General features: G+C 37.2%; 1 protein-coding gene across 9 annotated transcripts in view; it reads right to left on the minus strand.

Annotated features, from left to right (window-relative positions):
• Nucleotides 1-27,343, minus strand: part of DMD (dystrophin) — a 2,125,071-nt gene that overhangs the window by 231,389 nt on the left and 1,866,339 nt on the right. For all 9 annotated transcript variants that reach the window (XM_074323908.1, XM_074323912.1, XM_074323913.1 and 6 more), the window contains one exon: nucleotides 5,182-5,260. In XM_074323908.1, coding sequence (XP_074180009.1) covers nucleotides 5,182-5,260 — 79 coding nt within the window. The remainder of the gene's footprint in view (nucleotides 1-5,181; nucleotides 5,261-27,343) is intronic.

The raw sequence follows: 27,343 nt of genomic DNA on the forward strand, positions 1-27,343 counted from the left end.
ACTATTCTAAGGGTTTTACATATTAACTGATCTTCACTATAACCCTCTGAAATAATATTAACATATTTCATTGAATTCGAAACCCCATTGGTCATAAGGTGCATTCTGATCACAGAGCTGTTAAAACATGGATGGGGGAGTGTGCCTTAAAATTGATGAAATATGTTACTATTACTCCCATTTTGCAGATGAAGGATAAAGAGATTCAGTATCTGAGCCAGTACTTGAATCCAGTCAGTCTAGTTCCAGAGCCTGTACTCTTAATCAATATCACATATACCATTGGTGAGATGACACGTGGCCCAAAGGCCTTGAGAGAAAAATTCAGGCACTGCAAATCAATTTAGTATGGCCCAGACCAAGAGGCATAGAAGAGAGAAAATACCTGTGGCAATATCAGGTGCACTAGGGAGTCACTGGCCTGGATGTCTGTTCTTAGTGAGTAAGGCGGTGTGGGGTGTGGCTGCGAAATCTGGAAACTCGGTTCCAGTCCCAGATCCATTAGAACCAACCCTGTGACCTTAGTTACACCATTTGACCTTTCTACACCTATTTTGCAATCTGTAAAATAGGGGCAGGGCTGGAGTAGTTCAGCGTCTCTCAAACTTTTATCACTGCAACCCACAGAAGGAAAACATTTTGCACTGCGACAGTATACACACACACACACACACACACACACACACACACACACACACACACACCCCTGAAACAAAAGTGTTAAAACAACGCTTAACCTTGCTTGTGCAATGTACTCTGATAATTTCTAGTCCATTCTATTCCATTCCGTTAAAAAAAAAAGGTTGGTTGCAAGTCATTAAACTGATTTCAGGATTTGCTAATGAGTAGTTTGAAAACAATTCATACAAAAACTCTCGAAATCTCTCTCTAGCTAGGCAATTGCACAGCATCCTGGGTGGGGTAGGATTGGAAACCTCAGGAAAAAGAGAGTTGACCCATTTGACTTCAAAATACTCATTTTCTTTTCAATGTGTATCATGTTCTTACTACCTTCGGCAGCAAGTTTTTGCCATGAAACCATTTGGCAAATACCACTTTAGGGCAAAGATTTCCATACTATGTTGCAGGGCATGTTCAGTGAGAAATTAATTGGCGTGCCTGAAAAAGGCTTCCATAGTCACATAAAGTTTGGAGACAAACTGCTACTCTCTCCCCATTTGGAGTCTCAAAGTATATTAAAGTTTCCAAGAATTCCAACAGGAAAGAAACTCATTTGTCTTGATAACCTAGTGCTTTCCCCAATCTTATTGACCCCAGAACTACTTTCAAGGGAGAGGTATTAACACCATACAGAACAATAATGTTCTCAGGGACTAGGCTTGGAAATGCTCCTTTCGGGAATTCTAGAACTTGTAAAATATTAAGACAACTATAAATTCTTTTTACTGTTACAGAAAGATTTCTACCTTTACCCCAATCTATAGTTTTCCTTCTTTGGGAGAAAAGTGAAATTTAGAACAGAAGCCCAGAGAATTGAGAAAAGGGCCAGGAAAAAAATCTTAAACTCTTTTTTTTAAAGGTCTTAGATTCTTGAGAAGAACAAAAAAGGGACAATTTTCAGACTAGTGTGCCAATGAATACTATAGCACTTTCTTGGTCATTGACATATGCATATGAAGAGGCTGACACTGTACCTTCCAAATATATGCATATTGTAATATATCCAAAATATAATAATATTTTAAAATTATAATTTAAAATGACACTATTAGAATTTCTCTTTTTTGTTGGTTTAAGTTGCAGAAGTCAATTAGAAGTGGTAGAATACTAAATCTAGAATTAAACACAAGTTAATGTCTATCAATGGATAAGGGTCATATTTTACAATGATTCTCTTCTCATTTTCTCTCAAATCTAAGATAAAAGAAACAACTTCTTTAACAAGTAGAGACTGGGCCACCAAGAAGAAACAGTGAATACTTTTCTTTAGTAAAAGGCTGCCTCTCTCTACTGATAAAAAACAAAGACAGTTGGTAACGTAATTTTCAAAGGGAATGTGTGTATGTGTGTGTGTGTGTGTGTGTGTGTGTGAGAGAGAGAGAGAGAGAGAGAGAGAGAGAGAGAGAGAGAATGAAGAGAGAGATGGAAACTGAGCATGTTTTTTGGGGGGGTGCAGTTTGTGGTTCATCCTTCTTTTTCTTTTTTTTGGTAATTTCTAAACCTCCGAAATCACCGTATTATTAATATTATTTCGAGCATCCTGGAAGCAAATTACTAGACATTTACCAATTCAAACTCATTTAATATGCCCTTAGTGGTATTTTCCCAAACATATTTTCATTTGTTTTTGAGGGGAAGCTGTTTTTCTTTTATAGAACACAATTTAACAGCAGATAAGTGACTTCAGAGATGCCTTGCCTCAAATACGGTTTTAATGGTGCACCCAATTTCTGGTGCAACTTTCTACAGGTCATTTGGCAGCACACATCAAAAACCTTACCGACATAAACTTCGTTTCACATAGCAGTTTCGTTTTTAGGCATTTATCTTATAGGAAGAATGTGAGGTGTTTATAAAGATATACAAAAAACGTGAGTCACAATTTCCAATATACTAGTGAAAACTCTGAAATAAGCTTAATACTGAGTGATTCAGAATTGTCTTGGTAAGTCTGGTACAGCCACAGAAGGGAATACTACACAGCCATTTAAAAAATTACTCTGTAGAGGAACATTTATATACATGAAAGTATTTTTATTGTACATCTAAGGGAAAAAAAAAACAGGTCATAAAACTGTAATGTGTCTTGATCCTTGCTTGGTTTAAAAGAGAAAAAGAGCATCTGAACACACACACACACACACACACACACACACACACACACACACACACACACACAGCCTGAGAGAAAGACAGAAAGTTTATAAAACACATTTTTTAATAGTGGTGGAACTACATATACTTTTTCTTTCCTTGTTTTACTCTGCTTTCCAAAATTTCATTCAGAGACATACATTACCTTTGTAATTTTAAAAAAAGGAGAACATAAAGAAACAATCTTTATTTAGTCTTCAGTCTGATTGTCCTATTTCGCAACTACCCCTTAAAGCAAATTGGTATTTTTTTGATATCTGTAAGCAACGCTTCTAAGCATATATTGATATTCCACATGAGTATCCAAGAAATTGGTGACTTCCAGGGATGGCTCCATTTAGGCAGGTAGCTCAGTGTCTTTATCAGTATCTGTTTCTTGAGGTCTGACCTTTCTGGAAGTGGGCACCTGTGTGATATGGTTCGAAAGGTGTGAGGATGCTCCACGTGGCCCCTCAAATTTCTTTCCTCACAGCTCAGAGATTATGGCTGATGTTCTACCACCAGAGAGCCATTCCTCACGTTTATGGCTTTTCACCCTATTAAAATGCAAATAACCCAGGAGAAGTACACATTAAACTTTACCTGTCACCTGGGTTAAATGAGTATAACATATCATTTTTCTGAGAATAGGTTTTAATGGGAAGACATGGGAATTCAGGTGGGGCATGCAGAAAGAATGAAGGATGAATGAATATATATGGTGTCTGAGGAGTAATTAAGATTCATAATAGTAATATTTTTATTTATCGTTTACAAGTCAATTGCAAGTATGTTATTGCATTTAATCTCAAAGAAATAGAACAGAATAGCTGCCACCAAGGCAACTTAAGCAGACCAGAGATTTAGAAAAATACAAAAGACAAAATCTGCAGGGCTTCGAATTGTTCTAGAGCCATTCCTAAAAGCCATCATAATCCCACTCAACTACGTGCACTGTTTTAACCTGCCTCTTTTTTTCTTGGCACCTCCGAAGCATGTGTGATACTGTTCAAATAACAACTGCATACAAATAATAAGGTTAGACCCAGTCAGACAATAAGACAACTCCTTACTTAATACTTTGTCAGAGTATAACAAAAAGACAGGACAACCACCGTCTAGGAATTTTTGTTGTAAAAGGTAATGGCCAACTGGAGAGACACGTGAAAGCATCTAGACAAATACTTTAAAATGTTTGTGAGCATGGATCTTTTTATTTATCTATGGAAAGTGGTAAAGAAAGGACTAGAAAATGGCAATAAAGGAAATCAGAAGAATGAAGGGAGATCATATAGAATGACTTCCTTTCTATAACATATGTAATTAAGTAAGAGACAGTCCAGTGTGGTGGTTAAAGACACAGATGCTGAAGCCAACTTCTTGGGTTTGAATCCTGGCTCTATCACTTGCTAGCTGTGTGAGGGTGTGCTTCAGTGTCTTCATCTTTAAAATGGGTACAATAATGGTATCTACCGATAGGTTGCTATATCTACCTGATAGATGACATTAGTTCATATTTGTAACATTGCCAGGCCCAAAGTAATTGCCTTAAAATGATGGTTAAACCCTCCTAATACTCGTGTATGACCAGAACAAATAACGTCAAAATGTTATCATATGTTAACTCCATATGGTAGAAGTATGGCTTTTTAAATACCAAAAAAACTCAACGTATATACTTTTGTAATGAAAGAAAGAGTGGTATAAATGAACAACATTAGTCAGAAGAAAACAGGAACGTGACAATTTAATATGGATTATTATATTAATAGGCTGTTCCACTATTAAACTTTCAGTTAACTAAGGCTGTTCCTCTAGTATTAATTATTAAAAATACAATGTTAATTAAGAATATGTATAAAATATAATTAATTATAAAAACAATAAAATAGTAAAACTGGAAAATGAAAATAATGAATAGAGGTCAAGGATAAAAGCGGTAAGAATAGTTAGGAGAAGGAAACATAACAGGCTGAGGTTCTAATTTGGAAGCAGGGAGTATTTATAGAGATAAAGAATTATAGATTCATAGTAATAGATGTTTAATTATTACATCATAACTATATGCTAGCACAATTACCAGTGGTATGAAGTGAACTGCTATAAGCAGAACTAAAGACTCAAAAATATTATCCAAGTTAGCACTTGAGAATACACTGCAGGAGACAATTACGGATTTGGTGAAGTCTGGACAAAATGATCTAATTGGTCCTCCTCTTCCTAACCTTGGGAATTCACCCACCAAGTTATCTTTCAGGATGATTTATGCCTCCAGTGCATTTGGCAGAGATGACTGTAATTCAACTAATTTCTTAGCCACCAAGATACAATGAAGAGGTTAAGCAATGAAAGGTGACACCAACTTACTGGAAAGAAAGTGCTGGGACGACGGGCCAAAGTCCCTGTGAGCTTCGTGCAGCTGCCTGATGCGGTCCTCGACGGCCACCTGGGAGGAAGAGGAGAGAAATGATGTTCCCTTATCATATACAATGAGGAACAATGAAAACAGTGTATCCTTGTGGTAAGATCTTTTGTGCCTCTAAGGCTGGAACACTAAAGCAACAAGTTAGAACCCTGGTTTTAATATCTGCTTATTGTATATAGCCTCCAAGACCCATTGTTATCAAACCAAGGCTAAACAAAAAAGATCTGCAATCTTGACAATGTTAAAATGAGATTTTTTTAAAGCACTCTACTCAATGGCAGCCACAAATGAACTTACTGCTCCAATTAGTACCATCAAAAATGCAAACTCTAAATCTTTCACGAGAAAGTTAGGGAGGTTGCCATTCACTCTTATATTAGGTGACTGAAGGACCTCAGAAATGACATACTTTATCTTAATCAGTCTATTGTTTTTGACGAATGTTTTTTGCAATAATATTGATTGATAATTAATGGATCATTGAGTGATAATTAATCATTAATAATAAGTAACCAATACTTCATTAGTACTTAAGTATCAAAGAAATAGAGGCAAGGCTTAAATTTAGGGTAAATACAGGGTGGATAGTGAGATGAAAGAAATTTTCAGATTTCAGTTTTTTAGTGGACTTTGAAGTTACTAGGAAGTATATCTTTAGATGGCATGGAGTAAAAATTACCATTTTTTTTTCTTCTTAGGTTTTCTATAACATATTGACACAATATCCTGATAGCTTAGTAAATTCTATTCTGGGTGGGGGAAAAAAAGGAAGAGTTTTATGGGTGAATGGTATACTTTGTCATGTGGCATTTTGCCAACCAGATATTAGTGGCGGCCCCACGCATCCTAGCTCCATAATATTGGATCTTGGCTTGGTTCTCAATAGCCCATGCTAAGCTGCGGTTTGGTCAGTACTTGTCCAGAGCCACCAGACCCGGAGTGGGCTTGCTCCTTTGGTGTGGATAATTCCCAAGAGGTAAAATAGGTCTTAAACTTACCACACAAGTGGCTTAGGTAGACTGGTCCAAAGCCAACTCTCACCTTCCAATGTTAATTATCTAGCATACGTCTAGAACAATCTCCTTTTTTTCACTTTCTCCCTAGCCTTGCCCATCTTTGCTTGGCCGAAATATTTGGAAAACCAAGTAGAGTTTCAAAAAATGCAGGGTTTGCTTCATTGTTATGCACACAAAAGCATGAAGAACATTTCAAAGCTACCTTCCCAGTCTTACGACTCTGTACTCCAGTTAAACACTATCTGCCTGTCCTGTGATATTCCAGCTAATATAACACTGGTGTGAAATGTTTGTGCTGCTCCTTCTCTCTGGCATGCTCTTATCCTCCTTCTCTCCCAGTTCCAGGCTTTTTATATGTTTTTATGCTTATTTTCCAATCCCCTAGGTAAGAAGTGATTGCTTCCTCAGCATTCTCAAAGCACATGCTTTATACTTGGAACACTTCTAGCGTATCATCCATTTTAGTTATGCTGAGATGAGTATCTCCCGCAATGGATTGTGAACTCCTTGATAGCAGGGACCATTCCTTGCTTATCTTTCCTCTCCACCCTCCCTCCTGCAGGATTCAGTGAACTCTGCACATAGTAAGTAGTAGTAAATCTTTGTTTAATGACTAGTTGACCAAACTGATGGATAAATGTGTGTGTGTGTGTGTGTGTGTGTGTGTGTGTGTGTGTGTGTGAGAGAGAGAGAGAGAGAGAGAGAGAGAGAAAGAGGGAGACAGATAGATATGGGAAAATAAACAATGCCCACTGATACTGAGTGCATACTGCATGTCCCTGGGTGAATAATCTTAACTTTCCTTATCAGTAAAATGGGACAACAGTATGACCTACCTCATAGAGTTTTGTGGGAATTAAATAAGATGATACATGTGCGGTGTCTGGCCTAGTTTCTGTCAGGTAATAGTTGCTTAATAAATTTAGCAGCTACTGTTATTGTTGCTATTATGGTTAATAAATGGAGAAAAGGTTATAATGTGCAAGATACCACAAACAATACAAAAAATGGTGAATATTTGTTAAGTACTTTGCTCATGACTACATGAATTAATTTATTTAATCTTCACAATAACTCTGTGGTAAGAAGTAACATTATCTCTCCACTTCATTGATGTAGAAACTCAGGTATGAGAGGTTAAAAAAACAAAACCAAACCAAAACCAAACTTCCCTAAGCTTAAGGAGTTAGTAAATTGACAAAGCCACGATTCAAGCTTATTCAGTCTGGCTCTTGCTCTTAACTGCTATTTTAGAGACTAAAGTTTTAAAAAAGTATTTTGTAAATATTTCATAAGAAGATAGCCTTCTAATGTTTCTATTTTTAATCCATTAATTTTTTAAAAATATTTTTATTGGGGAATATTGAGGAACAGTATGTTTTTCCAGGACCCATCGGCTCCAAGTCTAGTTGTTGTTTTCAATCTAGTTGTGGAGGGTGCAGCGCACAGTGGCCAATACGGGGATCAAACTGGTGACCTTGGTGTTATGAGTACTGTGCTCTAACCAACTGAGCCAACCGGTCGCCACTAATCAATTAATTATTAAATGCAAACAAAATCTAGTGTGCACATCTATAACTTTAATCATCAGTATATTTTATGGTCCCATGCAAGGTCAGATCCTGGTCATGAAGAATGTGATACCATAAGATTATAGAGAAGGACTGTAGAAGAACACATGCAGATGAATGTTTGGAATATGTAATTATTTCTAAATGCAGAATGGGTCATTTCATGAACAAATTAATCAAAATGAATGTGAAAGCTTAGGGGTAGGGAGGAGTGAATGAGGAGGCCATATGGGAATGGACACTGACCAGAAATCTTTTCATATACTGAAAAAGAAATCCCAAGGGGAACATGCAGATGGTGAAGGAGTACGGGTACACCACATGCCATGTGCTCTGGCAATAATGTTAGGAGCTTCACAGGGACCATGTGGATGCAGTGTCTGAGTCTATTATTGGCCCTTGATCTCTGAAGGTTGTTTCCTGCTCATATAAGAAGAACTCTAGTGGTAGTTTCCAGTGTAGACCCAATTTGTCAAGAAGTTAAAATGCAATAAAAGTTGAATTCCCATCCCTATAACTCAAACTTAAGAACATGTATGAGAGTAAGACTGAAATTAAAAATGACTAGTTGACCAAATAATGATGAAAGAATTAAGCATAAAATATATCTTTTCACAAATTATCTTTGGAGAAAGGTATTGCGTGGATTGAATACACACTTGAATAAACAGAGAAATAATTTTAACAAAGAGAAAAATGTGAAGGCACATAAGACCCTTACAGACTGCAGTTACTTAACAACAAAGCACTGACATGATACTGTATATAGAAAACCCTAAAGATTCCACCCAAAATTATTAGAACTAATAAATGAATTCAGTAAAGTTACAGGATACAAAATTAATATATAGAACTCAATTATGTTTCTATACACTAATAACTAGTTAGCAGACAGAGAAATTAAGAAAATAATCCCATTTACAACTTCATCAAAAAGAATAAAATACCTTGGAATAATTTAACCAAGGAGGTGAAAGACCTATACTCTGAAAACTATAAGACATTAATTTAAGAAACTGAAGATGACACAAATAAAAGGAAGGATATATCATGGTCATGGATTGGAAGGATTAATATTGTTAGAAAGTCCATACTACCCAAAGCAATCTGTAGATTCAGTGCAATCCCTATCAAAATACCAATGGCATTTTTCACTGAATTAGAATAAATAATCCTAAAATTTCTATGAAACCATGAAAGACCCCATATTGTCAAAGCAAACTTGAGAAAGAAGAACAAAGTTGGAGGAATCACACAGCCTGATTTCAAACTATTCTAAAAAGCTATAGTAATCAGAACAGTATGGCACTGGCATAAAAATGGACACATAGATAAATGGAACAGAATAGAGAGTCCATAAATTCATGCTTATGTGGTCAATTAGTCTATGACAAAGGAGGCAAGAACGTACAATAGGGAAAAGACAGTCTAATTGAAAAATGGTGGTGGGAAAACTGGACCCCTACATGCAAGAGAAAAAAGAAACTGGATCACTTTATTATACCACATACAAAAACAAACTAAAAATGGATTAAAGATTTAAATATAAGAGCAGAAACCATAAAACTCCTAGAAGAAAACAGGCAGGAAACTCTTTGACATCAGTCTTAGCAATATTTTCTTTGGATATGTGTCCCCTGGCAAAGACAGCAAAAGCAAAAATAAACCAATGGGATTACATCAAACCAAAAAGTTTTTGCACAGTGAAGGAAACCATCAACAAAATGAAAAGGCAACTCACTGAAGGGGAGAAGATATTTGCAGATGATACATCTGATAAGGGGTTCATATACAAAATATATAAAGAACTCATAGAACACAATATAAACAAACAAACAAACCCAATTTGATTTAAAAATGGGCAAACAACCTGAACAGACATTTTTCAAAGGAAAACATACAGATGCCTGAGAGACACATGAAAAGATGGTCAACATCACTAATTATCAGGAAAATGGAAATGAAAATTACAAAGGGGTATCACCTCATACCTGTCAGAATGGTTTATTATCAAAAAGGTCATTACCTGTCAGAATGCCTTTATTATCAAAAAGGCATCAAATAACAAGTGTTGGGAAAGAATGTGGAGAAAAGGGAATCTGTGTACACTGTTGGTAGGTTGCAAATTGGTACAGCCGCTATGGAGAACAGCATGGAGTTTCCTCTAAAAATTAAAAATAGAACTACCTTATGACCCAGCAATTCCACTTCTGTGTATTTATCCGAAGAAATCCAAAACACTAATTTGAAAAGATATATACATCCCTATGTTCATTGCAACGTTATTTACAATAGGCAAGATATAAATGTAACTTAAGTAATCAACGATAGATGAATGGATAAAGAAGATGTGATATGTATTATATATAATATTATATATATTATATGTATATTACTCAGCCATAAAAAAGGAATCTTTTGCTATTTGCAACAATATGTGTGGACCTACAGGGTATTATGTTAAATTAAATAACTCAGACAGAAAAGGACAATACTGTATGATTTCACTTATATGTGGAATTTAAAAAGCAAAACAAAACAAAATTAAACCCCAAACAGAAACAGACTCCTAAATATAAGGAACAAACTAATGGTTGCTAGAGGAGAGGATAGTGGGGGGGACAGGTGAAAAAGGTGAAGGGAAATAAGAAGTACAAACTTCCAGTTATAAAATAAACAAGTCACAGGGATGTAATATACAGCATTGGGAATACAGTCAATAATATTGCAATAACTTTGTATGGTGACAGATGGGTACTAGACTTAACATGGTGATCACTTCGTAAGATATGTAAATATCTAATCACTATGTTGTACACAGGAAACTAATAAAATATTGTATGTTAACTGTACTTTAATACTATTATAACAAAGAACAAAGCACTTTATTCTGTGAGCAACTAGGCAAAGAAAGGAATTTGATTTGTAATTGACTAGACTTGGGGTGATATGTGTTACAATTAAGATTGTGTTGCCTGGAATGGGAAAGAAGGTGTAGATTAGGAGGTAGTTTGAAAGAAGAAAAGAACTAATCAATTTGGTGTTAGAGCTTAATTTTTGAAGAAGCAAATAGAACTTCCGGATTTCCAGTGTGGAAGACTGGGAGAATGAGGATATTGCTGATGGAAATATGGAAATTAGAAAGGAGAGCTATGGCATACATGTCTATGAATTCATTTGGAAAATGATAAATTTGACCTAACAGTGAAACCTTCAACTGGAGATGTTAGGTACAGCCAGTTAGAGACGAGCAATTTGTCTTAGTCATTAAGAGAAGGAAAGGGAAGGAAGAATAAGAGGGGGTAGGACTGAGCATTAGAAAGTGAGCAGAGAAGAAAGAGCAAAAGGAGTTTAAGCAGAATTATTTAAAGAGACAAAAAGAACCTGATTTCCTCTAAATTAATAGGCAATACTTCTGTTTCCTTTTATAAAAAGTAATACATGTATAACAGCTTTTGGGAAGCATACATCCTGTTTCTACTATTAGATCATAGATCACAAAGCTTAGAACTGGAAGAAATCTGATCTATTGATACACAAGGGTCTATTCTTTAGAACTACCCCAGATGGGCAGAAAACTGCCATCTGCTCCATGAGTACTCATGATCTAATTTGCAGCAATTCTTCAGTAAAAATATGACAGCGAAAACAGTCTCTTTTTTCATATGCTCAGTGAGGACAGGGACACATCTTTCTTTCCCTATTATATCCCCAGTGGCTAGCACAGTACCTGGCATATAGCAGGTGCTCAACTAATATTAGTTGAATGAATTAATGTACCATTTATTCAAGGGTCTTCACCATAACAACTATATTTTAAATGAGAGATTTGTTTTTCAAGATTCCCAACATATGTGGTTTTGGAAAAACTGTCACCCCCCTCCCTCGTTCCCTCCCTTTTTCCCTCTCTCCCTCCCTCCCTTCCCTCGTTCTTTTTTGAGGATCAATGTTAAAAACAGAAGAGTGTCGACTATAATTGAAATATAAACATTATTTTAAAAATTAAAAAAAAAACAGAAAAGAGGAAAATCCTATAAATCATTATGCCTACAATACTGAATTTAAAAAATTTTACAAAGCAATAATTTGTAATACAAATCCATAACCCAAATCTCCACATTTGTTTTATTCTATTTTTTAAATAATCCTATTTGAAAGTGAAGGGGAACAGAATATGCCACCCCAAAATATGTCACTCTGGCATATTGATCACTTTGAATTAAAGTTACTTAAGAAACAGCTGGTGGAAGGACACTCTGACGTCCTTTGTCCCCCTGAAAGCAGAAAATGAATCTCCCACGTGAAAGGTCCCCACCCTCTACCAGGAGGCAGAGAGACATCCTCATCACCATAGATAGGGAATTCAGGGTCAAGAAGGCTGTATAACAAACCTTGTTACTTGCTCATTAAATTTCTACCCCACGCCTAAACCCCTTTGACTTGTCAATTCTTCACAAATGTATTGTTTCTTTGTCTAAAAAGTATAAAAGCTGCCTGTTTTGGACACTTCTTTGAGTCTCATATTTTTATGGGCTCCTGTACATATGAAATTAAATTTGTTTTTCTTCTGTTAATCTGTTTTATATCAATTTAATTATTAGGCCAGCCATAGACCCTAGCAGGGAAGAAGGGATGTCTTCCTTCCCTACAAAATCTATGAGGACTACTTATTATTCTCTTTTGCTTTCTCATTTAAGATGAATCCTGTAGGCAATGTACTGTTTGTAGAGATCTCCCTTCTTTCGTGCCATTAAAAAACATGTCTATATACCACATCTTCTTTTTCTAATCATTTGTCAAAGGACACTGGTTGTTTACACGTCTTGGCCACCGTAAATAAATCTGTAATGAACATCACAGCACATATATCTTTATGGATAAATGCTTTCAGATTTTTTTGGGTAGATATCCAGAAGAGGGATTGCTGGGTCATATGGTAATTCTATTTTTAATTTTTTGAGGAATCACCACACTGCCTTCCACTGGTATATATACACAATGGAATATTATTCTGCCATAAGAAAAGATGAAATACTGCCATGTGCAACAACATGGATGGATCTTGAGATTATTATGCTAAGTGAAATAAGTCAGAGAAAGTCAAGAACCATATAGTTCACTCATACATGGGACATAAAACTGAAAGCAACAAACAAATGAAGCAAACAAACAAAAACTGACAGATACAGACAATAGTTTAGTGGTTACCAGAGGGTAAGGGAGTCAGGGGGTGGTTGAAGAGGATAAAGGGGATCAAATATATGGTGATGGAAGGAGAACTGACTCTAGGTGGTGAACACACAATGTGATATATAGATGATGTAATACAGAATTGTACACCTGAAATCTAGGTAATTGTACTAACCGTTGTCACCCCAATAAACTTTAATTAAAAAAAAAATTAAAAAAAATGTGTCCACATTTATTTTTAAAAAATATTAGAATGCAAGTTCCTCGCCCATGAAGATAGGGACCTTATCTGTCTTGTTCAGTTTAGCACAAGGCCTAATGTATAGGAGACGCTCAATAAATATTTGATAAGTAAATGAATAAGACTTTTTGAGTTCTTGTTATCTATTAGGCATTATGTTAAGCATGATTATGGTAGACCTGAAAGTGTCATTTTGAGGATAATGAACGAGCACCAAGTCATTCAACTAAATTAATGCTAACACACTTCATTCCCAGCTGTGACTGTTTCCCAAAGCTCAGTCCTCTGTATTCTGAAGGGTATCTTTATTTTTGTTCAAAATTGCTTTAAATAAATCAAAAAGAGAAGAAAGAAAAGAAAAGAAGAAAGAAAAAGGGCAGACAACATTGTGGCTCCTAGAAATAATTTGAAATAAATTTATCCAAATGCAGATGTTTGGTACTTAACTTTGTTTTAAATTCTCAAGGCCTCCCACTTTTTCTTTTGACCTGTTAGTTAATGACTTTTAAGTTTTTATCTTTACTAAAGGTTTAGGAGAGCCAAGAATTCCCTCCTGATGTGGAAATACATTGCTAGACAATGTGATTTTCCCCTAGCATCCAAGTTTTCTTACTGGCACTACATATACGAGTATAAATCGTGTTTACTTCAGTCTTGGGAAAAGGTATGACTGGGCGTGTACATTTTGATTTTCTGGCTCTGTTTGTCAAGACCCTTGATAAATATCCATGGGCATGCAAGACCCAGACTTCACACCTACACTAATGAGCCCATAAAAACAAACAAACAAAAACCCTCCTTGTGTTGTGTTGATGGTTGAATCAACAATTCACATGCACACAAATGTCTCTCCACAATCTATTCATGAGTTTTTGCCCTGAAATTTTGCAGTCTGTATCGTGTTCTGCATGCATGTATCTGCATTGGGGGAGGCCTTCATAATGCAGTCTTACTTTCAAATTCTTCCTTGTAGCACTCAAAAATACATGCCCAAACATTATCCTGGAAACTCTCCTGAGATTTATTTATTATAGCTTCACTTCAAATCCTTTAAACAAATTGTAATCTTTTTCAGTTAAAATCCATTGTTCTTGTAATTCTAATTTCTTTTGAGTTGTGACTGAAAGAAATGGTCTAAGACAAGGTTTGGAATGAGGACTTGTGATAGGTGCAGCTCTGTGGCAAAACAATCTGGGCTTGTTGAATGCAAAACCTGGCTGAATTCTCTTGTCCTTGAATTTACTTATGAATGTGTTTTCCTGACATTGAGATACTTACAAGTTAAACAGAGTTTCTTGCATTTGACTCCAAGATAGAGTACAGGAAAGCAACCAGGACTAACACAGTGAGTAGTCTGAGTCAGAGTATAATTATTCGTTGATTTTGTGTGATTTACGGCACGGATGCTAATGCGTGCCATCTGAGACCATCATTCATCCACCTCTTTTTATATTCCTCTCTGAGAGCTTTTCCCCCTTCTATTTTATATTTCTGTGCTGATTCCCTTTTCACTCTCTGACTCCTTTCCTTATTCCCTCTTTTCGCTTTCCTCTATCCTCCACCCACCCCTCCGCCTCCCACATGCCCTCCCAAATTATGTTCTGTACAGCCCACCAGAAGAGCACACAGACTCTGCTGAGGCAAACAAAAAGTACCTAAAATGAAGGAGCTGATGTGAACAGGAGCCCACTTCCCCGCAAACATTATTCGTTTAATTCTGACGAACTCTTCCATCACCCAGAAAGCAAGGGAGGACAAACAGCAAATCCTTTGTCCATTGTTAAGCCTTCAGCTTTCACCTCACCGATTTCTCAAATGCACCTTGGAAGTTTGTTTATTGGTTTTCATGCTCATGCAACTGTCTCATTTTGTGATAATGGAGTCAGGTTATATCAACATTAAGTCGACTTCATAGACTCAAGTGCCTTAAGGGTATCATTAATTTTAATTTAGAAAAGCAGCAATCAACCTCCTATCCTGCTTCATTTGTCAAAATCTTTAGTTTTAGTTATAGCCACAGACTGTTCTGAAAAAATGTGATAGGAAAGGAAGAGATCATAGGAAGCCTTTCTTCTGCTTTTTTTTTTTTTTTTTTTTTTTGTCTCAAAGAGATAAGAGACAAGTTGAACTACTCTGCTTGGATGATGTAACTTGATGCAGATGTTATCTTAAAAAATAGGTTCCCTTTTAAAAGCTTTCCTAATGTATCTCATGATTTGCAGCAGGAACCAAAGTCAAGTGGCTGTCACCTTGCGACACCATTACATTAAATCATTTACATTTCAGCTTCAGCTATTTATTCCTGAGCTTTATTTATTCCACATTTGGAAGATATCATTCTCATAAAAAATTTTCTGAGGCCATTGGAGCATTCCTTTTTAGGGGCGTTTTGGGCCATAAGTAGCATAATGCTCATATGGTAATTACATAATTATGCCTCCTGGTATTAGAACACAGGAGTTTCCCCAGGGACCAGAAGTGGCAATTTGAAATCATTATCAAGGGGATAAAATAGAACTGGGATCATCTGAAAAAAAAGAAACAGAACAAGGCAACATACATAGCAGTTAGCAGATTCATACTGAAAGAGGTTGAAATTGTGAAAATAAATGAAAAATGACAAAGCACCGGCAATGCAACTTTTTTTTTTTGTCACAGTGGTGAGACCCTTATATTTTGGGTAATAATATACTTGCAGATTTTTAGTGAATTCTACTGTATAATGATGGTTGGGAGGGAGAATTTGCTGAAGTATGCATGCAACAATCATTAACCAAGGAAATCAACTCTCCTACACTATCCTCCCAGCAGTTCCGAAGCTTCCTGACCTTGACTTCTTTCACAGTCAATCTGACCGCATATCAAAGAACCTTGTCTGCCACGAGCCCCTGTTTACAGGTCCCAGCTCTCTTCCTCCTGGCCCCTGAAAAGCTCCTTTCTTTTCTCTCACTGACGCAGAGCTGCCAAACCAGTACCAGACTTCTCTTTACAAATCAATAAACTGGTAGGTCTCATCTACTGTACTTCCAAATCTCACAACATTCAGTCCTTCTCCCTTCTTCACATACCAGAAAATAAGGAGCCAGTTACATAATTAAGTACACTTTATGTTTCTTAACCCTTTCACTGTGTTAATGGATTGCAAGTTTTTTCTCCAAAACGGGTCAAAAATCCACAAAAGTCGAATGTCGCAGCAAAAGTTAACGAAGGAGAGGCTGGAGCAACGTACTTCTTTTGTTTCTCAGTGAAGATTTGTCAGAACTGGAGTTAAAACTGACGTGAATTCACATCCCCTCAGTCTCTCCAGTCTTTCTCAGTCTTCTTTACACTCTTCGGACTGAGCCCTCCCCTTCTCCCCCCCTGCTCCCCTCCTTTCTCACTCCACCTCGTCCTAAACCCAGGTGGTTTATAAGCTCTCTGAATAGCCAGAAGACTTTCTAGCACTATTTTAGATATTTTCACCTCAAATATAAATGAAAGCTATTTTTAAAATGTGGCTTGTACATTGTACAGAAAACTACAGGGAAAAAAATTCCAAAATACAATGTGATCTTTTATAGGAGAAACAAAAGATTGAATTTCTAGGTCATCAGGGAAGTAGGTATACTTTCTTGAACAATAATCTGAGGTACTTTATGAGATTCTTCCTTTCACTAAAGCAAGAAATCCTAAAATCCACCAGGATATGTGCATTGTACCTTGACTTTCTTTTTAATCCTCAACTGAAACCAAGACAGTAAAGTGTAATAAAAATGCATATAGCCTCAGGCTTTGTGCCTTAGCAAAGAGAGGAAAAATAAGCTTCTTGACTTAATATGTCTACTGTGAATAATCAGCCACTGCATTTGGGGATCTTGCTTTCTAATCTTAACGTATAGCAGTGAACTCCATGTTTGTGGTGTGCAAAGAATAAAGGATATTTTTTTCTTTTAAAAAAGAGACTTCCCCACCCCTCTATTTTCCAAACCAGATACATGTGTCAACTTGAAAGAAATGAAACTGGGCTGGGCGAGGGTGAGGGGGGAATCTTCTGATTTTTGATGTTTTAATTTTTTATTATTAGTTTCAGGTGTACAAAACAATGTAATAGTTAGACATTTATACCCCTCACAAAGTGATAACCCCCCTCCCCAATTTACTACCCCTCTGGCATCGTATGTAGCTGTTACAATTCCATTGACACTTTTCCCTATGCTGTACTCCACATCCTGTGACATATATATATATATATATATATATATATATATATATATATATATTTGACATTCAGTATTATTCAGCTTCAGCTTCAGGTGTACAGCGCAGTGGTCAGGCATTGATGGGGAAACTGACCTTAAAATGGTTCCCTGCCACGTGCAACTGAGCTAAAATGGTGGCCCCAGCAGAGAGAGAAGTCCACAGCCTAAGCCCCAGCCCACTTCCGCATAATCCCCTCGAAGCCACACCTTGAGCCAATCACCAGATGACACCTACCCCTTCCCTGACTCAAGGAAGTCCCCAACCCATAAAAACCTGCTCAAAACCTTGCTAGGGGCTCAGTCTTTTGGGAAGGATCCCGCTGAGCATCGGTGTAATAAAGCTCTGTTCTCCCTGATCTCCGCGTGCCGCTTGAGTTTCTTGGTCCTTGCCGTTTTTATGCAACAGCATCTACACCATCCCTGGTCTACCTAATAAGACAAGTGTCCATTGGATAACCTACAAAATCTTTACAACATTATTGATTATATTCCCCAAACTGTCTTTCGTATCCCCGTGATTTTTTAGTAGTATATATTCTGCATTTTAACTGAAGTTATCGATGAAGTGTGGGCAAGGTAAGCTAAGGGGCCCGAGGCTGTGCAATGATGTGGCTAACATTTGGTTTGGAGGCTCTCTCAGTTCCATTCCCAGATGTTTATTTAACCTGTCCTTCTCAAGTACCGGTTCTTCGCTGAGTAATAAATATCCCTGGAAAGATCAATGACAGCTCATAACCCACGTCTAGTACCACAGCTGTGAGTATATGCATTTTAGGAGCAACTTTAATTAAATAGTTAAGCAACTAATTACCCAAATACTTATGGAGTGCTTATAAGGCACAAAACCCAAATTTGAAAATGAGGAACCTATCTTTAATGAAATTATGGATTAGATATTTACAAATAGGCATAATAAAGTAGCATGGGCAAGATTTTACTGTAGTACAGTTATTCTCTGATGTGACAACACATCACAATTATCTGGGAAGCATTAAAAAATACAGCTTCTCAGCTCATCTCCAGAATTTGTGACTTAGTCCACTTGGGGCGAATTTCTACTTTCTTTAAAGCTCCACCAATGATTCTGATGTGCAGTCTGATTTGGGAGCCCCTTTAGTAGAAAGGCCACCCGTTTTATGGGTCAGGAAGACATGAGTTGGAATCCCTTATTAGCTCTTTGACATTCAGCGTTTTGTTTAATAATCTACAAGCCTTAATTTCACTCTTATCTGTAAATACAAATAACAACAGTGTCAACAGTAATAATAGCTAACATTTATAGAGCATTTACTATGCTCCAAGTGCTGTTTTAAGAGCTTTATAGGTATATTGCATTTAAGCCTTTCCTATTAGAGAGTAAACTTGATGAGAGCAGGGCTTGGTTTATTTCATTCAGTCCTGTATCCCCAGGATCCAGATCAGTGCCTGTCTCATAGATGGCATCCAGCTAAAAAATATTTGAAAGAATGGACAACCCTATGAGAAAGGTACGTCTATGATGACCGTTTAAACAGAATGAGAAAATTGATGTACAGAGCATGGGATGTTGTAAAACACACGGAGAATCCACATCCTGGCTTCAGTAGGTGCTTACTCCTATCTTTTCCTGGAAACTGTGCTAGAAGTGCTAAAAGAACCATACACAGGTATATTGAGTTTACAGACTATCTGGATCAAATTAGTGAAAGAGATTGCTTTTAAGCTGGGCTTTTGAAGTTGAATAAGATTTTATTGGTAAAGACAGAAGAAACATTCTGTGTGGCAAGTGCAGAATAAAAATTTTTTACGTATTAGTAAAGGCCTGGATATGGAGTATAAACAGAGGGAGAGCTGAATAACATTAGGCTGGAAATGTGGCTTGGAGTCAAACCAGAGCAGTACTTGTCTGTCAGGTTTAAGAATAGAGACTCAATTTAGTTGTTCATGGGAAGGCATTCCACTCTTTTTAAAAAATAATTGATTACTGCAAAATTTTAATTTTATTTAGTTTTAATGCATTCACATAACAAAATTCAAGAACAACAACAAAAAATCTTTAAAAAGTGAGTCTCCCTTTCATCATATTCTTCTAGCCATCTTGCTCCCTACGTGGTGGCAACTACTACTAACATTTCCGTATTCTATATTAATTTTTTAAAATAAAGAAATACCATGGCCAGAGTGGTGTTGTAGGGTGAACTGAACTGAAGCATGGAGAAAGTGAAGACAGGATAAGCTGTCAAGAAAATAAAAACAAATAAGAGATGGTATGATTGGACCTGATGGGTTAAATGTAAGGGTAACAGAAAGAGAAGGGAGAGTCAAGTACACTTCAGACTTTTACCCTAGGTGATGAGGAGATGTGTAAAAATCAGGAGGATCCACTGATGTATTGGGGCACAGTTTAATACAATAAGTCAAAGCAGTAAAGCAAGAATAGTTGAACAAAGACTAGAGAGAAGGACGGAAAAATGATGAGGTGGTGGCAATGAATTCTCTTCACATTATTAATCCTGATGGTTAGCAAGATTCTTACCATGGCTTGGGCAAAAATATATATTTTACTGAAAAAGAAGTAAGACCTGGAAAGCATTTAACAGCATCTACTACAAGGTAACCGTTGAGTAAATGGTAGCTGTTCCTTATTTGTGTTAAAAGGTGGGTGTCAGAGCAGAATAAGGGTGGGTAAGTTTGGGAGACACATCTCTGGGGTAAGTCCCATATCTAGCTTGCCTCTGTAATAATAAATACTCAAGTTGGCCATTTGGGGATAGTTAAGCATTTTCTATCCTTTAGCAAGGCCTAAACAAGTCTAGAGTGGAGAGTCTGAGAAGTGAGCTCAAGAACCAATTATTTCTCAAACATTTTCAAGTGCTGTCATATACATTGTATTGTGCACCCATCTTATGAAGGTGGCAAGGATGGAACATGAGCAAGTCCTGCTCTCAAGAACCTCGCATCTTGTGAGAAGAAGACTGTACATGGGACAAATCAGAGACTTTTAAAACACTGACTCCTATCTGTAAATACAAATAACAACAGTGTCAACAGGAACAATAGCTAACATTTATAGAGCATTTACTATGTTCCAAGTGCTGTTTTAAGAGCTTTATAGCTATATTGCATTTAAGCCTTTCCTATCAGAGAGTAAACTTGATGAGAGCAGGGCTCGGTCTATTTCATTCACCCCTGTATCCCCAGGATCCAGATCTCTTATGCATTATGAATTTCTAGAAGTGAGAAGGCAATGAGGTCTGGAGCAATCTGGGAGGCTTCGGGAAGGGGGTGACATGGACCACCATGGATCTTGATCAGACTCAGAGTCTATGCAGCTGAGCATACCTCATGTGTATTGATATTTTTTGAACAGGCATTTTATATGCCACTAATGACCTACTCTTAATGGATTAGAGATTCTTGAGATTTCAAACAGTATCACTTAAATACTGTTGATTTTTTTAATTTTAGTAATCAATAATTCATCATTCTCCCTTCTTTTAACCATCTCACATTTGTTTGCAAAGAGCTTTCAAAATATAGTGATTCGAATGGTTAGTTTTCTTGTCTTTTGCTCATGTCATAATTGATTTTTTTATGGTTATAGGAATATAGATGATTGGATATAAAAGCACTAAATGATTTTGTGTATAGAGCAAAATAGTGGATTTTGTAAGAATAAAGAACTGGTATCACTACTGCTCCTACTTGAAAATTATTTCATTGCTCTGATAAACTTTCTTCTAGACTTTCCCAAAGTAATGTTAAACCTCATACATAGACCTTTGAACATCTAGCCCTTAATCTGGGATTGAACACACATTTCACATCTTGGAGAAAACTTTTTGGGGGGCGGTTAGCTGATCTTTTTATCCCTTCAGGCATTAACCAGTGCTTTAATTTTCCTAGCAGCAGTTCTGGAGCTAAATTCCCTGAAGGCTAAAGTATTTCTTTGGATGGTTCAAAATGTATAGTGTGAAAAGTTTGCTTTTGTTATATTATTTTTAGTAGAAATTCCAGAAAGAAAAATATGTTTTTGCATAAGAAGGTAGGTACACTGCAGTAAATCTGCAATGATTTCACTCAAATTTTGAACTTTTTTTTTTTTTTAAGATTTTATTGGAGTAGGGGAACAGGACTTTATTGGGGAACAGTGTGCACTTCCAGCACTTTTTTTTTTTTCCAAGTCAAGTTGTTGTCCTTTCGATCTTAGTTGTGGAGGACGCAGTTCAGCTCCAGGTCCAGTTGCCGGTGCTAGTTGCAGGGGGCGCAGCCCACAATCCCTTGCGGGACTCGAGGAATTGAACTGGCAACCTTGTGGTTGAGAGCCCACTGGCCCATGTGGGAATCGAACCGGCAGCCTTCTGAGTTAGGAGCATGGAGCTCTAACCGCCTGAGCCACCGGGCCGGCCCAAATTTTGAACTTTTAATATTTCAATCTGAGCTGATGCTGTATTCAACTTTGTAATATATAAAAAGAAAGAATACATCAGAGTAAACTTCCAGAGTAAATTAATTTACAGTCCAGGGATATTTAAATAGATGTGAAACAAACTAGTACTTTTGAAATAACAATTTACTAAAGCAATTTATGTGCTAAATGCAGACGATTCTTATCTAGTCACCAAATCAAAGTCTTTAAGGACTTTCATTACAAAATAGTATATAAGTCAATTAACATTTGTCTTAAAATCAGTATTTGGCTTAAAAACAGAATTTTCTGAAAATCCAAGATTTAGATATTTCACGAATTCCATCTAGTCTTTCTGTCTAAAACTTAATTGAGTTGGATAGAATTCCAATAACAAGTATTGATAAATTCAAATAGAACAAAAACTCATTATTAAGACTTTATCAAAGACAAAAGGTTTTCATGACCTCTCTCAGTACATACGTACACAGAAGATATCTTTATCTACAGAGTAGGGTTTCTCAACTTTGGCACTACTGACATTTTGGCCTAGATCATTCTTTGATAATCATTCCTGTGCATTAGAGGATATCTAGCAGCATCTCTGACCTTTACCAACTAGATGTCAGTAACACCACCTCCCCAGCTGTGACCACCAAAAAATATCTCTAGACATTGCTATGTACCCTGGGGGACAAAATTTGCCCCTGGCTGGAAATCCCCCATCTATATTAACCTCCACTTTCTACTTCACGTACGCAATACAGATGTTTGAGATAAGAACTGAGTTCCATTTTATGACTCTAACTAGTGGGGAAGGAAATTGAACAATCCCAAGTTATGTAGGACTATCCTTAGATTTGCCCATTTCAGGACCCCTCTAGTTCACAATCTTTGCTCCAGTGTTCCCTTTTGGGCTGGCACAGCCTTCATAAGATCTGCATTGTGATCTAATGGCTCTCCCTGCCCAGTTCTGCTCCTGACCCTCTTTCTTCACAGGTGTTATTCTCCAATAAATCTGTTTTGGCATTTGGAAAACCTTCCTGGAGGACCTAACCTGCAACATCAATCGATCAACCAACTAATCAGAGCATTCCATTCCCTTAGCCTAGATGCACATTAACTCCAGGTGGGCCTGCAGTAGTGTGGTGCCTGAAAACCACTACCACCACCACCACCACCACCACCACCACCACCACCCTTTTTTTCTTGAGTAACTTGAGCTGAGTTTTCAGTCGCAACCAAGAGTCCAATCTAATATACTTTATAATAAAGGGGAAATTAAAGAAACATTTAATAGAATTAATGTCGTGCCCATAAATTGTCTAAATTAACTCATTACAGCAACTATTAAAAGCTAGGCATACAAATTTTTCGAGGATTACAGAGCATTCCACATTCTTCAGTCTAAAGACACTTCATAAAAAGGTGGGAGAGGGACATCATCAAAATGGCGGCGTGAGGTGAGACTCTGTAAATCTCCCCAGGAATTTACAACTAATTGAACAACTATAACTCCACAAAGGACTCCCTGCACAGCAGACAGGCAAGACGAAGAGGCCCACTACAGAATTCACCTAAAGGTGGGCGAATCACGCCAACGGGGGAGGTGGGAAGGGAGAAGTGTGGAGACGGAGCCGCGCGGGCGCAGGATGCAGACCTAGCTCAGTGCTCCGAGCTCGCTGCTTCCTGGAACTACCGCAGCTGCAGGAGAGGGAAGAACTCGGACTGCTAGGGCTCCGCTTATGGACCACAGGGATGAGGCAACAGCATATAACACGGCTGAACCCAACGCACACAGCAGAGACCTTGGAGCAAAGACTGAGGGAAGAAGGCTGAAAATGGTGGTTTAAGCCCTCACTGCCAAGCAGAGAACGGAAGCCTTAGGCACTGAGACTAGCCGCCCCCTCCCTACCCTCCCAGAGCTCGCCCCGCCCCCACCTACCGGGTGCTAGAAGCAGAACAGTAGCAGTGTCAGATGAAAAGAATAGAATATTTGCTGTCCTGAGAACGGTGGACCACAGACACAGATTCACAGCCCAACTAGTTCCGGCAAAGGGGAGGGAGCTGTGGAAGCAGGACCGGCTGTGGTGGTGGTCGCCGCCATTGCTCTGGGCCACCTCTCACAACTCACCCCGCCCCTGGCCCCACCTATCTGGACAGAGCTGCTGAAACAGAGCTGCTGAAATATACGGGCTCTGAATCTGGTGCAGGAAGAGCTTTGGAACTTCAAAAGCTCTCTGCATACCAACACTGCGCCCTGTGACCCAGGGGAAATACTAACAGAGGAGAAGCCCGTCTCCCAGGGAATCCCCTATTGTGTGAGAAGTTGGAATAGTGCAGAGAAAATATAGCACTACCATGTGAGAGAGAAAAAAGGGCTGCAGTAGGAGAGAAAATAAAACATTCTACCAAGAAGTACTGGAAAACAAAAGAAAGACCTCTTCCTATCAACCTGTTGCAGAAGCCTCTCCTGTAGATGTCTAGGAAGAGAAATAATAAATCAGTAATTGCCATGAATAACAAAGGCAACAAGAGCGCTTAGAAAGAAAGTGAAAAGTCTCCAGAAAAGGAACTTAAAGATACAGAAACATGTGACTTAAACGACAGAGAATTCAAGACTGCGGTTCTGAAAAAACTTAATGAGATGCAAGAAACCACAGAAAGGCAGTTTAATGAGCTCAGAAACACAATCAAAGAACAACATGATCATTTTACGAAAGAGATTGAAATTTTAAAAAAGAACCAAATAGAATTTCTGGAGATTAAGAACTCAATAGAAGAAATTAAGAATGAAATAACCAGCTTAGGTAGTAGAGTTGACCAGATGGAGGAAAGAATCAGTGACATCGAAGATAGAAACCTGGAAATTACACAGATGGAAGAAGAAAGAGACTTGAGACTTAAAAGAAATGAAAGAACTCTACAAGAACTTTCTGACTCCATCAGAAAGAGCAATATAAGAATAATGGGCATACCAGAAGGAGAAGAAAGAGAGAAGGGAACAGAGAATATATTCAAATAAATTGTCGATGAGAACTTCCCAAACTTGTGGACAGAACTGGATCCTCGAATCCAAGAAGCAAATAGAACACCTAATTACCTCAATCCCAACAGGCCTTCTCCAAGGCACATTGTATTGAAGCTGTCTAAAATCAATGACAAAGAAAGAATCCTCAAGGCAGCCAGAGAAAAGAAGACGGTAACCTACAAAGGAAAGCCCATTAGATTATCATCAGATTTTTCAGCAGAAACTCTACAAGCCAGGAGGAGTGGAACCAAATATTCAAACTATTGAAAGAGAGAAATTATGAGCCAAGAATAATATATCCAGCAAAGATATCCTTTAGATATGAAGGAGGAATAAAGACCTTTCCAGACATACAGAAGCTGAGGAATTTTCTAATACACGACCTGCACTACAAGAAATACTAAAGGAGGCTATTCGACCACCATCAACAGGGACAATTTGTGGCAACCAAAACATAAAAAGGGGAGAGTAAAGGCCTGAACGGAATATGGGAATGGAGAAAGTAAGCGTGCTGAAGAAAATGGAATACTCTAAATATCAAACTTTCTTTTACATAAACTTAAGGGTAACCACTCAAAAAAATCCAGAACTGAAATATATACTGTAATAAAAGAAGAAACAGAGGGAAACATCATAGAATACCACCACACAGAAATAATAGACAACAACAAAAAGGCAAAGAAACAATGGAGACACAGCCTTACCAGAAAACTAAAGATAGAATGACAGGAAATCCTCACATATCAATAATCACCCTAAATGTAAATGGACTGAACTCACCAATAAAAAGGCACAGAGTAGCAGATTGGATCAAAAAACTAAACCCAAACATATGCTGTCTCCAAGAGACACATCTCAGCTACAAGGACAAGCATAGACTCAAAGTGAAAGGGTGGAAATTGACACTCCAAGCAAATGGTACCTAGAGAAAATCAGGTGTAGCCATACTGATATCAGATGAAACAGACTTCAAGGTGAAAAAGATAACAAGAGACAAAGATGGACATTTGATAATGGTAAAGGGAACTATACAACAAGAAGACATAACAGTCATCAATATTTATGCCCCCAATCAGGGAGCACCGAAATATACCAAGCAACTACTAACAGAACTAAAGGGAGAAATTGACCAAAACACAATTATACTAGGGGACTTAAATACATCATTGACAGCTATGGATAGATCATCCAAACAGAAAATAAATAATGAAATAGCAGCCCTAAATGACACATTAGATGAAATGGACATAATTGACATTTATAGAGCACTTCATCCTAGAACATCAGACTACACATTCTTTTCCAGTGTACATGGAACATTCTCAAGGATAGACCACATATTGGGACATAAAATCAGCCTTAGCAAATTTAAGAAGACTGATATCATACCAAGCATATTCTCTGATCACAAGGATTTCAAATCGGATATCAACTGCAAAAGGAAAGCAGGAAAAAAGCACAAATACATGGAGATTAAACAGCATACTTTTAAAGAACGACTGGGTCAAAGAAGAAATTAGAGGAGAGATCAAAAGATACATAGAAACAAATGACAATGAAAAGACATCCTACCAAAATTTTTGGGATGCAGCGAAAGCAGTTTTAAGAGGGAAATTTATAGCATTACAGGCTTATCTCAAGAAACAAGAAAAATGCCAAATAAATAACCTCATGTTACACCTAAAAGAGAAAGAAGAGAAAATGAAAAAATCAGTCAAGAAAAGAAGAAAAAAAAAGAAAATCAAATGAAAACTAAATGAAATAGAGAACAAAACACAAAAAAAAATAGTGAAAAACTAATAGTTCTTTGAAAAAAAAAACAAAAAAAAAAAACCCTTGGCTGGAACCTTTAAGGAAACAAAAAAGAAGAAAAGGCTAAACAAGGAAAAACTCAAAAACGAAACAGAAAAGATCACAGACACAAATTGACAAAGTCATCAAAACCTTCCCAAAAGCAAAAGGACGGGACCCAATGGCTTCACTAGTGAATTCTACCAAACCCAAAAAGAGGTACTAACAAAAAAAAAAAAAGAACAGATCAATATCTCTGATGAATACAGATGCAAAAAGTCCTGAACAAACTAGCAAATTGAAAACAACAAAACAAAAAAAAAGATTATTCATCATGACCAAGGGGGTTCATCCCCAGTACAAGGGGAACAAAACACACAACAAATCCATCAATGTGATACATACAACAAACAAAAAAAAAAACAAAAATCAATAAATTATATCATTCAATGCAAAAAAGCATTTGACAAGATACAACATCCATTTATCATTAAAACACTTAATAAAATAGGTATAGAAGGAAAATACCTTAACATAATAAAGGCCATATATGACAAACCTTCCTCTAATCTCAAAATAAAATGGAAAAAAACTGAAGCTTTTTGCTCTACGTTCAGGAACATGACAGGGCTGTCCCTA

Source organism: Rhinolophus sinicus, chromosome X (genome assembly GCF_036562045.2).
Source record: "Rhinolophus sinicus isolate RSC01 chromosome X, ASM3656204v1, whole genome shotgun sequence".
Taxonomy (NCBI): Eukaryota; Metazoa; Chordata; class Mammalia; order Chiroptera; family Rhinolophidae; genus Rhinolophus; species Rhinolophus sinicus.